Below are 13,101 nucleotides of genomic sequence, written 5' to 3'. Positions count from 1 at the left end.
GGTGGAGCAGGTTTGGTGTGCACCAGCTGCCTTCCTTGCCCCACCCCGCAAGCAGTGCAAATGCCTGCCCAGCTGGACTGAGGCTGGGGAACTCCAGTCCCCTTAGGAATGGCTGCAGAAGCCCACACCTGCAAAGGCCCCCCTCCCGGCCCTCCGCAGCAGGTTGCGTGCGGGAGACTCCTGGGTCATTAGAAGAATGAGCTGAGCGGGAGAGCAGCTCCCTAGCCGGCAGCACTTGGTGGGAAGCAGCAGGCGAGGATGGACGCGGTAGCCAGCCTTCTGGGGAATGCAAGCGGCATCCCTCCTCCCTGCGAACTCGGGCTCGACAACGAGACGCTCTTCTGCCTGGATCAGCCCCCTCCTTCCAAAGGTAGGTGCCAGGGGCTGCTGCTTGAATTCGAAAAACTGTTGAGTGGAGGGAGAAATCGGCAGAGGCTGATTAAGCAAATATAACAAAGCCATTGTGAGACAGGCTGGACAGTCATGTGCTCAGAAGTTTGGTTAAAAGATCAAAAGGCAGAATAGACACAAACGCTCTTATTGTTCCCCATGGGGGAGCTGGGGGGGTTTGTGGGCAGCACTTGGGGGTGACACAAGCAGGGAGAGGGTGAGCCAGGGCAGCAAGAAAGAGCTACAAGTGTCTGGGCTTGAACTTCGGAGCCTCACGGGGAAGGTGCTGTCACTGTGGGGTGGTAGCCTTTTCTTGGGCGACACCAGGGTGAAGAAGTGATTAAGGTGAAATAATGCATCCCAGGGAGCCAAGAAGGCAACCAGCATTCCCTTGAGAAGCTGTGTTCTTAAAAGGTGCTTCCCGGGTGATCCTTTCACAAATCAGCCCTTGAAAAGGGCACTGCCCTCCGTTTGTTTCTGCCCAATGTTGTCAGTGCAGGAATAGTTGGGATCACCGATGTGCACCCCGGAATGGGGAAGAGATAAGAAAAGCAAAAGCCGGCGGGAACTAGGCATTCGCTTTGTGCGCCAGGGTTTTAAGAATCCGCGGCCATAACCTCCGTCCTCCGCCTCGTCCCTCTCCCCGGGCTCTCTGCAGAGTGGCAGCCGGCAGTGCAGATCCTCCTGTATTCGCTGATTTTCCTGCTCAGCGTGCTGGGGAACACGCTGGTCATCACGGTGCTCATTCGCAACAAGAGGATGAGGACCGTCACCAACATCTTCCTGCTCTCCCTGGCTATCAGCGACCTCATGCTGTGCCTCTTCTGTATGCCCTTCAACCTCATCCCCAACCTGCTCAAGGATTTCATCTTCGGCAGCGCCTTGTGCAAGACCACCACCTACCTGATGGGTGAGTTGCCACAGGTGCTGTGCCCCGAGCCTGCCCTTGGTCTCCCCAGCCCTCTCACACCACAAGCTGAGGGGCTCTGCCCAGGGCCACCACGCCAACAGCTGGCTGCGTGCGGCCATGTGCGAGTGCCCAGCTCAGTCCCCTCCCGCCCCAGGAGTCAGGCCGCAGCCCTAGGTGTCCCAGGCCAGTTTCCGAGAGAGAAGGGAGTTGGTGGGAAAACCAGGAGGAGGCTGACTCGCCCGCTGCTGTTGGAGGGAGAGATTCAAGGTGGCTCGAAGCTTTGACTGAGTCCTCATCTCAACCCCGTGGCAGCCCTGCCTTCCAGGGCTGGTGGGCAGAGCTTTGGCCCATCTGTTCTTTGGGGACAGGCGCTGCTTTAAAAGCAGTTTCACTACAGACCCAGGTTCTCTTCTTCAGATCCACTTCCCAGCCTATCACCCCATGGACTGAGGCCGCCTCGGACAGAGAGGAAGGAGGAGTTGCATTTGCCCCCAGGGCAGCTGTGGGCCCACTAAGTGCACGCTGCCTGGCGGAGTCTGTGGCTCTCTGCCTAGGTCGGTCAAAACGAGGATAATCTGAGACACACAGAGCTAACGTTTCCCAGCACTTGCCATGCACCGAGCGTTGCCCCAGATACTTTTCTTTCCATGGCTTCACTTTATCTCCCAAGCACCCTATGGAATAAACACACTCATTCTTTCTGATCTCACCCAGAGAGGGAACAGAGGCACAGAGAGGTTCATTCGGTGCCTAAGGACACACAGGCAGTACGCAGCAGAGCTGGGATTTGAACCCAGACTAGCAGGCACCACCACACCAGTGGCTTTGCCGCCTCACTTCGCTGGCTGCTGTAGTGCTCCTGATGCTGCACAAACTCTGAGTGCCAGATGGCTCTGGCGCTGGCCCATTCTGAGACCTACTTGGGAGAGAAGGAGAGGTGAGAAAGGAGGAGGAGTTGCTTCTTGTTCTGACCCACACCATATAAAATACGCGGTGCTGAGCTGGGCTGGGGCAGTCTTCATTGACCAGAAAGCTCTAAATGCCTGTATTTTTCTAAACGGAGGAAGCAAGATCCAGTGCTGACAAAGCGCTGATGAATTACTGACCCCCGTGCCATGGGCGAGTTATCAAGGACGTGGCAGTCTGGATCCAAGCCCTCAGAAAGTTTAAAAGAAAAAAGGGGGGAGAGAGACTTACCAAGGACACGGAACAGTGTGAAATAAGGGAGCTGAATAATGACCAGCATTCCACAGTGCTGTAGGCTGTCGCGACCCAACCACAGGTGTCTCCCGGTTACGTCATCCGAGGACCTCACCCAGGGTACAGCGAATAAGACTGGAAATGAGTGTTTGATGAATGCCACTGAATCGATCACTTTAAAATGGTTAATTTAATCTTAGGTGAATTTCACCTCGATACATTTTTTTTTAGTATCCAAAAAGAAAATCAAGATAATCCTGAGAGTATTTTGTAATACCCCAATGATTGGAGTTCCAATTCTAGTATCTTAGATTCTTCCATCAGTTCTGTAGTCTCCCCAGAATTGTTACAAACAGTTAAAATTCATTAAACTCCTAATTTGTAGCAAAAGTAACATTCAAAAAGAATGCTTGCCTGAGATTGAATTTGTGGAAGACTCCTTACACAGAATGGACTCTGGAGTTTGAGGCTAAAGTCTCAACAGGTCAACTCTTTAGGGGTAAAGCCCAGTAAGACCGAGCAAATCCCAGCCTGGACCCAGAGGTGCCAGTTCTGGGTTCAGAGTCACGGACCACAGGAAATCTAGGGAAGCTAGAAAAGAAATCTCAAGAAAAAAGGATGTTTCTGTGCATGGTTTCAGATAATTGATTTTTTAACAAAAAAAGATTTATCTATTTATTTATGTATTTGAAAATCACAGCTCCGGACAGAAAGGGAGAGACAGAGAGGGAAGTCTTCATCCACTGGTTCACTCCCCAGATGCCGCAATGGCCAAGGCTGGGCCAGGCTAAAGCCAGAAGCCAGCAGCTTCATCTGGGTCTCCCACATGGGTTGCAGGGGCCCAAGCACTTGGGCCATCTTCTACTGCCTTCCCCAGGCCATTAGCAGGGAGCTGGATCGGAAGTGGAGCAGCCGGGACTCGAACCAGCGTCCATAGAGGATGCTGGTGTCTCAGGCAGCAACTCTCCCTGCTACGCTACAGTGCTGGCCCCCAGAGAACCAACTACTATCCATAAACATAGTGAGGATCTAAGGACCTCAACTGAAACCTCTCCTCCCAAATCTACATTAATTCTGAGGTTTAAGAAATCGTGGTAGGAGGTAATCAGAATTGACAGAATCCACAGCTAAAGGATTCTAAAAGAAAAGTTAAGGGGATAAGACAGGTATACATGTACAGCACCAGCGTCAGGGGAATTGGTTGATGATGCCCAAGTGCTTATGTTACATGAGGTGTGTTTCATGTCTGTCCTTCTGTAATGGTGATGTGTGCTCATTCCACAAAACATGGAAGAGCAGAATGGATGCGAGGGAAAATCCAAGCTCCACCCAGAGAAAGCTTTAACCCTAGCGCAGGGCTTTCTCTGCCATCATTTTAAGTGTGGTGGTTTTATATATTTTTTTCCAACAAAGTACATTTTGAAATTTAGAATAGTTCACGGTTATTAAAAGTGTAGACTAAAATTTCTTAGAAAGAGCCTCAGTGCTGCCAGCCCAGACCCTCGATGGCGTCCTTGGTTTTACAAAGCCGATTCTGTCACACAGATCATGGGCTCTTCTTCAGCTTTCTCTAACCCTCTGCTCTGGGGTAGACACGCATTCCAGCCCCTTGGCTATTAATTAATGAGCACTTCCAGCTGAAGCAGGAGTTAGGCTGTAATCAAAGCTCAATAAACTTATCTCAGAACTGGCGAGGAGACGTATTTGCAAGTATTTCTTTAACTGCCTGAATTCCTTTTTGGAACAAAGCTGGGAATAAATCATCTTTGAAACACACACACTTGCTCGTTCTGGAGTTCTCAGTGATCCCCTCTGCTATCAAGCCTGTGTAGGTCAGATATGCTAAGGCTAATGTGCAAATAAACTTAGGATCTCGGAGCCGACAGAAGCAGCCTCTTTGTTCCTTTTCCAGGCACCTCCGTGAGTGTCTCCACCTTGAATCTGGTAGCCATATCGCTGGAGAGATACGGGGCGATTTGCAAACCCTTGCAGTCCCGGGTCTGGCAGACAAAATCCCACGCCCTGAAGGTGATTGCCACTACCTGGTGCCTCTCGTTCGCCATCATGACTCCGTACCCCATTTACAGCAACTTGGTGCCTTTCACCAAAACTAACAACCAGACCGCAAATATGTGCCGCTTTCTACTGCCAAGTGATGTCATGCAGCAGGCCTGGTAAGGTTGTGTGGTGTTTTCTTCCTTTTTAAGTACCATTGATTTCATCCTGCAATGTTATGAAAACCTGCAATGCCTTGCCCAGAGTAGCTAGGGGGATCAGCCTCCCGGGGGCTTTTTGAGAAGGGTTATTCGAACCTTGTTCTGGAATAATGATAGCAAACATTTGGCCTGAGGGCTTCTATTTTAAATGCTGTATCTCTCTCTCTCTCACTCTCTCTCTCTCTCCCTATATATATATATATGCAATTGATTTTCTATATACATATATAAAATATATATACATATATTAATGCAACTGATTTTATATATACATATAAAATATATTTGTGTATGTATACACACACATATGTTAATGCAACTATTACATGCCCCTTGTACCAATGAGGAAGATGTAGTTGCCCAAACTCGCAATGCGTAGCCACAGTGCAGGATGCCCCTGAGTGATCCTCTGGGGTTCAGACTGCAGAGCTGTGGTTGTCTAAAGGATTGAGGAACACAAGACAGTGAGGCCCACGTCCCACACAATTTTTCTCAGAGCCGCAGCTGCGGAACTTGCCTCGAGAGCTTGGCCAGAAGTAAAAAGGAAAGATCCCCTGGCTGGTTCCCTGGCTTCCTCGCTGGGCAGCCTTGGGAGAGTTCACTTAACCCCTCTGAGCTTCAGGTGCTTTGTCCTGACGAGGAGATAACACACAAATGTTGCTTCAATCTGCCTCGTTGGCAGTCTGTGAGGTTCCAACGAGAGTGTGTGTGTAGCAATGACTTTGTAAAGAGGCTGCACACGTGCAAGGCTTCCGCTTACCGATTCTGGGGATGTTTCAGGAGCAGGGAACTGGCTCGACACGGCTTGATTTGCCTTGCTCTTTTTATTTCAACCAAGCAGCACCCACACGCAGGAAGCATCAGGTTGCAAACGAGAGGGAGACATTTCCAAGACTTGAAAAGGAGTCTTATCAAAACACGTCCAGTTGGAATGAAAAACGGCGCAGCCACCGTGAGTCTCTGACAGCTTTATGGCCTCATCGTGCAGCCTTACACACACCAGACTGCAAAAGCGACGCAGGGCCAGACTCACAAAGGCGGGGCTGTGATGCCTCAGGAATCAGACGTGTTTAGAGAAGGCATAGCTCTCCACCAGTCAGACTCTAGCGCCAGTCTGCCACGGTGCCGGCTGCACAGGTCATGCGGAGTGGACACCCATGGGAATTTCTGAGCTGCTCGTGGGCCAGAAGGAGCCAGAATGCCATGTAGTGTACAAACTCAAGGACACTTTCCACCATTCCATTGTGAAGCCACGGGAGGGTGCAATGGTTGTTGAAGAGCATAGATTCTAGAATCATATGCTTGGGCTCAAGCTCCTTCCTTGCCACGCCTCTTGTGACTTGGGACAAGTTATTTCATCTCTTCAAGTCTCAGTTTCTTCATCTCTAAAATGGGTACTAGCCTAATAGTGTCTATCCCAAGGTTATTACATGAGATAGATGTAGTGATAGGCGTAAAACGCTTCACTTAAGTGTGTAGCACGGATAACCAGCCCTCAATGAGTGTAAGTTCTCATTATTGCTATTGTTGGTAACAGCTTTGAGATATAATTCACATACTCTCATCACTCTTGTAAGATTTTGTTATAACCAGTGCTTCCTAAGAGACTTTCTCTAAAAAAAGATCAGACATAAACAACTTCCAATGATCGACATTGCAGACGTGGAACTTCCAAAGATCTTAAATACCAGTAATGAATGTGTTTATCCCGTCCCACTGAGCATAAAGAGGAGCCCTGTGGCTTCCTTCCCATCAGGGTCTGAAGGGCCACCGTCACTGGTTATTTGATTTCTTTTGATTTAATCAGGCACACGTTCCTGTTACTCATCCTCTTTCTCATTCCCGGAATTGTGATGATGGTGGCGTACGGAATGATCTCTCTGGAGCTCTACCAAGGAATAAAATTTGATGCTAGCCAGAAGAAATCTGCGAAAGGTAACTCTTTCAGCTACGCGGGGATGCCAAAAGGATTCAGAAATTTCTTTTCCATCACTTAAGGAAATGTACGCAGGGCGTCTATAGCGTACACTGGAGGTTTCCAAAATATCGCGAGACTGGTTCGTAAGGGCAGTCTTGGATGCAGTCTTATTTCCGCATCTAAATGGGGCACTGATTCCTCTCCAGAGGGGCTGGTAGAGTCTAACGAGACAAAACACACGTAGGCCGGGTAGAAGCAGAGGGCCCGCCGAATGTTCTGTTCAGGTGGACCACCTTCAGTCACCAAAGCCCATCGTACCTGCAGCCTGTGTGCGTCTCGCCAGAGACCTGGGAAGACGTCCCTGACGGCCCAGAGCCCCGCTTGCTGTCACCTCCTTCCCCGCCCTCTCTCGCCCATTTCCTGCTCACACTGCCCCTGCCACACAGCTCACTCCTTCCCCACGCATCGCGCCCTCCCCGCCACGAAAATTCACCCCACACCTGTGTGGACAGAACTCTCCCCTTCTCGCCCCTCCCCTTATCGGCCTTTCCTGTGTAGATAGCTCAGGCTCGCCAGCTTCTTTGCCCTGCTTTGATTTTTTTTTCTCATTATCCAGATTCCTTACGATAAAAGCAATCTAGAGGCTATTGAGCCAGCAAGACCTGCCCCTGGGGAGCTGAGGGAAGGAGGGTGAAAGATGAGAATATTCATTCTTTAATCATGTCTTCTTCCTTGTAATCTACATGTGGAAGATGTTAGAGACGTTATATTATATTTAGTGCATGATTTTATTACTTTTGAGTAGCTTTTCATTGGAGGGAGAGAGTTAGTATAGCCACTACAGCCATGCCCCCTTAGCTGCAGCCTTACTCTCCCTCGTTTCATTGCCCTGAGGCCACACATGGCCTGAAGATATTAAATGGAAAATTCCTGAAATAAGTGACTCATGTTTTAAATAATTTTTATTATCATATATTATTATAATTCGATTCCATTCATAGTTACTGTTGTTAAGCCTTTACTGTGCCTACTTTATTTTTTTTTATTTTTTATTTTTGACAGGCAGAGTGGACAGTGAGAGAGAGACAGACAGAGACAGAGAGAAAGGTCTTCCTTTTGCCATTGGTTCACCCTCCAATGGCCACTGCAGCTGGCGCACTGTGCCAATCCAAAGCCAGGAGCCAGGTGCTTTTCTTGGTCTCCCATGCGGGTGCAGGGCCCAAGTACTTGGGCCATCCTCCACTGCACTCCCAGGCCACAGCAGAGAGCTGGCCTGGAAGAGGGGCAACCGGGACAGAATCCGGTGCCCCAACCGGGACTAGAACCCGGTGTGCTGGCATCACAAGGCGGAGGATTAGCCTAGTGAGCCACAGTGCCGGCCACCTACTTTATAGTAAGCTCTATTATCATAGGCATGCTTGCATATGTTGAGCACCCCTACTCTGAGATTCCTAACTCTGAAATCAGAAGCTTTGTGAGTGCTGTGTTTAGATTTGGGAGCACATTGGATTTCAAGTTCTCAGATTAGGGACGTTCAACTGGTAAAGGGCACGTAAGATAATTCTAAAATCTGAAACACTTCTGGTCTCCAACATTCTGGGTAAAGGACACTCACCCTTTCTAGAGAAATCTGAAGGCCCTCAAAAAATGGAATTAAAAGCTGAGTTCATGGAGGCTAGTGGTTAAGATGCTGCTTGGAACACCCAACCCCCACATCAGAATGTCTGGGTTCAAGTCCCCACTCTGCTCCCGACTCCAGCTTCCAGCCAGTGTGCACCCTGGGAAGCAGCAATGATGGCTCAAGTCACTGGGTCCCTGCCACCCAATAAGGACCCTGGAGGGAGTTCCTTCTGGTCCTGGCCAGCCTCCAGCCATGCTAGCCTTTAAGGAGTGAGCAAGCAAATGACCGCTCTGTGTCTGTTCCTCTGTCTCTGCTCCTCTCTCTGCCTCTCGAATACAGAAAGTAAAATCTTAAAAGATGAGTTTACTTTGAAACGCATGGATTTCCCATGAACTTTTTGAAGTCTCCTCCTGCATGGTATGGCTTCCCCGGCATCCTCTGGGGGTCTTGGTGCGGAGGATAAGGGGTTGGGTGTCCTGGCTCCTGTACTGAATCCTACCTCTTAGGTCCCAGGTTGCCTGTTCAACCCTCGGGTTCTGCTTTGGTTGGCCTCCTTGAAAGAGGGAGGCAGGGACTCCAGGCCTCCCGCCTGCCGTGTCCCAACCCGAACACTAAGTAATGGCCCTTGCTTCCTCCCTCTACCCGCCCCCAACACCCAGAAAGGAAAGCCAGCACAGGCAGCGGCCGGTTCGAGGACAATGACGGGTGTTACCTGCAGCGGTCCAAGCCCACGAGGCAGCTGGAGCTTCAGCAGCTGTCCGGCGGCGGCGGCAGAGTGAGCCGGATCCGGAGCAGCAGCTCGGCGGCCACGCTGATGGCCAAGAAGCGGGTAATCCGCATGCTCATGGTCATCGTGGTCCTCTTCTTCCTGTGCTGGATGCCCATCTTCAGCGCCAACGCCTGGCGGGCCTACGACACGGTCTCGGCCGAGCGCCGCCTGTCCGGGACGCCCATCTCCTTCATCCTCCTGCTCTCCTACACCTCCTCCTGCGTCAACCCCATCATCTACTGCTTCATGAACAGGCGCTTCCGCCTCGGCTTCATGGCCACCTTCCCCTGCTGCCCCAACCCGGGGCCTCCCGGGCCGAGGGCAGAGGCGGGGGAGGAGGAGGAAGGCCGAACCACCCGGGCGTCGCTGTCCAGGTACTCGTACAACCACATGAGCGCCTCCGCGCCACCGTCGTGAGCGGCGCGGCCGCCCCTGCAGGTGCATGGGGCGGGCTGGGAGAGGAAGAGGAGCAGGAGCGGGAGCAGGAGCAGCGGTGCAGCGGGAGCCCCGCGTTGTGCGCATATCCGTCCTCATCCAGCCCCAGGGTGGGGCCCCGGGGCTTGGTTTCCAGCGAGTTCAAGGAAGGCAATTTTCAGTTTCAGTAACAGGGCCCCATCAGGAAGACCCCAGCAGGACCCAGGCTGCAGGTGTCGTTGGCAAGCATTTGTTTAAAATGCAGATGTGGACCTCACTGAGGTTTTTGGAAGGTTCTGGAACAACTAAGGAACTAAGGCGGTCTCTCACGCCCCCCCCCCCCCCACAGCAACACACTTCTATGCTCTGTTTCTGCTGCTCAAACGCCACCACCCAGGGAACAAGGAGCAAACCCCTCGGGCATTTATTTATTGCTATAAATGAACAGCCCGATGTTCTCATCTTGGGGCTGATCAAGAACAGAGAAGCAAGCACGTGGTCATCGGAAGCGCACAAGGACCACGGTCCGGAAGCTGGAATGCGGTACCTATGTTTCTAAAGAGAAGAGGAGACCTGCAGAGGGATGGAATGTTCTCTTGTTCCGGGGAGTGTGAAGGGGCAGAAGGTGCATAGAAATCATTTTTTCTACTGTAATGATATATATTGCTTGACTCGCCTTCATACGGTGGTTTTACATCTCACGACTCCTTTCCCTCCACTGGATTTCTCTTAGTCGCCTGTACTTCCTCTTTTTCCAGAGACCACCAGGTAGGAAGGAGAGCTGTAAGTCATGTGTACCTTGCCAAAGACACATAGTCAGGAACAGGATTGAAACTGGCACAGCTGGACTCAGACAGCTTTTGAATGCCAACGTGATTCAATGTCTGTGCTTTTCAATCTATGTATTTGCTAGTTTATGTATATGTGTAAGCCAACCACATAGTTATATGTTCTTTACATGTAAAGATGCTCCTAGTGTGTTAAAAAAAAAGAATATTTAATGGATGTTACAACTCAACAAGTGTTGTCATTTTACATTCTTCTACCACAACTGGAGTTTCATGTGAACTTCATTTCTTTGAAAACCCGCGTTGAAACCTCAGTCCCTAATAGACATCTCTATTTAAGATAAGATGTGAGCTCTACAGCCAGCTACTAGGAAGAGCTTTTCTAGAACAGTATCTATAGTTCCAGTCTACCAGCACTTCTTCCTTTGTTTCTTTTTTTAGACCAACATAGTCCTTTCCAATTAAATCAAGCAACAGGGGCATTTTTGACAGAAGCAAGTTTACAAGTGGGAAGTAAACAGAGCCCGCAGCTTCCTGTCCCCAGACATCTGAGAAGGGAACTTTCCTGGTTGTCCTGAGGCCATGACCCTCTGCTGAGCCAGGCCTGGTCCTCCTGGTGGTGTGCAGGGGCCACTGGTCTCAGCTGTTCACGGTCATGAATGTAGAGGGACAAGGGCGTAGGAGTGCCAAGCTGCGATCTGAGTAGGGCATCAGGTGTTGTATCATTTGTCACCATCACACTTGCCTGCCATGGGACACATGGCCCTGTGCTGAAAAGAAACTATTGGGGTTGGGGTACTTTTCAAGCCAGGGGGTCCCCAGGTGGGACTCTAATTGTGCTGTCACCTAGCAACCCAGTCAAAGAGTGCAAGGCAGATTCAACAGCTGGAAATGTGTGCTGCAAACATTGTAAGGGCAAGAAATGGAAATGTCTCCATTATTTGAGTGAGTCCTACATTATCTACAATTTTCCTGCAAAAAGAATAAATCTTCCCTTATGGCAGTGTTGGCACACAAATGAGGATAGAGTAGGCTCCCCTTTATTGGGAACCCCTGAAATTCCAAAGGTGCATGGGCCTAAAAGCAAGGTTCCCAGATTTAGTGGCTAAAAATATAGATGAGCAGCTAAATTGTAATATTAGATAAGCAATGGATAATTTTTCATATGACTATGTCTCATGTACTAAAACACATCCTGTATTTCATCTGGCAACTTTACCTTAAAATATTTTAAAATGTGTAAAAATATACACAAGATTTTCCAGATGTGGAAAGATAAAAATAAAGTTCGCTTAATTTATTCGGAAGTCTTTCACGTTGTGGGAGATTAAAAAAGGAGAAAGCTATTAACTTTTAGTCTGTGTCTGACCTTTGGAAAGGTCTGATTCTTACTGATTGAAAAAAAAGTACATTATTCTTGTACTCTGCTGAGTTAACTGCCTTCATCTCATGCTAAAGCAGGTTACTAATTTGTATTTGAAATGGGGTGGGGGACAATAGCGTTAAGAAAGAATGTCCTCAATTTTCTGGAATTCTAGTGTCTTCTGGTAGCTTCTGCTCATCACCAGAGTGGTAAGCTGGAACTTGCATATGGAATGGAGAGACATATCTTTGTTCTTTATTTAAATTGTGTCTCTCAGTGGCTTCCTGTGCTCTTGTCACCATGGTAATCACTCCTAAACAGACACGGTGAATGAGCATGTGTGTGTACTTCTAGGGTTTGGTGACACCTGTCCTTGTAGGCCTAGCAGGCGCCCCCTCCATTCCAGTCAAGTGTTGTCTTCAAGAGACTGAGTGGTGATAGCTGTTGACCCTCCCTGTGTTCCCCTGGAGTGTTTTGCCCAGTACTGCACACACCCTGAGCGTTCAATAAACATCATGCCTCACTCCCGTCCCGCCTGCCATGCTTTGGGCGACTTCTCTGCATTCACAGCTGTGATTCTCAACAGGAGAAGACACATTCTAAGACTTTCTCCAACTCGGTGCATCTCCCCCAAGATTCTGATGGGTGAGTGGTTGCTTCTCTCGTTGGTGTAGAGAGAGTGTAATCGAAGATCTTACTGGTGGGAACATGTTACACCTGTAAATGGTGTTAAGACCCAGAATGAGAGAAAAGAAAAAGTTTGGAGAACAGGTGCTTAGCCTATTGATTAAGATAGTCACCCCAGGGCCCGTGCTGTGGCATGGTGGGTTAAGTCACGGCCTGCAATGCCGGCATCCCATATGGGCTCCGGTTTGAGACCCAGCTATTCTACTTCCAGTCCAGCTCCCTGGGAAAGCAGTGCAAGATGGCCTGAATTCTTGGGTCCCTGCAACCACGTGGGAGACCTGGAGGAAGCTCAGTGCTCCTGGCTTCGGCCTGGCTGAGCCTTGGCCATTGCAGCCATCTGGGAATGTTCTAGTGGGTAGAAGATTTTCCAATAGGTAGAAGATATCTCTCTCCCTCTCCCTCTGTCTCTCCTTCTCTTTCTGTAACTCTGCCTTTCAAATAAATAAAAATCTTTTTTTAAAGATTTATTTATTTGAAAGACAGAATTACAGAGAAAGGTAGAGACAGAGAGAGAAGTCTTCCATCATTGATTCATCTCCCAGATGGCTGCAATGGTCGGAGCTGCGCCGAACCATTAGCAGAGAGCTGGATCAGAAGAGGAACAGCCAGGATTAGAACTGGCACCCATATGGGATGCCGGTGCTTCAGGCCAGGGCTTTACCCACTGTGCCACAGCACCGGCCCCAAAAATAAATCTTAAAAAAAAAAAAAAAAATACCTCCCATATCAGAATATCTGGGTCCAATACTCAGCTCTGCTCCAGACTCCAGCTTCCTGGTAATGCAGACTCTGGGAGGCCGTGGCCATGGCTCAGGTAATTGGGTC

The 13,101-nt window shown here is 49.5% G+C and overlaps 1 protein-coding gene across 1 annotated transcript; it reads left to right on the top strand.

The window, feature by feature from the left end:
* Nucleotides 1–208: 208 nt before the first annotated feature.
* Nucleotides 209–9,471, top strand: CCKAR (cholecystokinin A receptor). Its single transcript, NM_001082383.1, is given in 5 exon segments — nucleotides 209–370; nucleotides 1,049–1,300; nucleotides 4,413–4,674; nucleotides 6,524–6,651; nucleotides 8,915–9,471. Coding segments are annotated over 5 exon segments (1,281 nt in total). The 5' UTR covers nucleotides 209–258; the 3' UTR covers nucleotides 9,442–9,471.
* The last annotated feature ends 3,630 nt before the right edge of the window (nucleotides 9,472–13,101 follow it).

Source organism: Oryctolagus cuniculus, chromosome 2 (assembly GCF_964237555.1).
Source record: "Oryctolagus cuniculus chromosome 2, mOryCun1.1, whole genome shotgun sequence".
Lineage (NCBI taxonomy): Eukaryota > Metazoa > Chordata > Mammalia > Lagomorpha > Leporidae > Oryctolagus > Oryctolagus cuniculus.
Note: the sequence above shows the minus strand (reverse complement) of the source record. Positions and strands in the feature narration are given on the sequence as shown.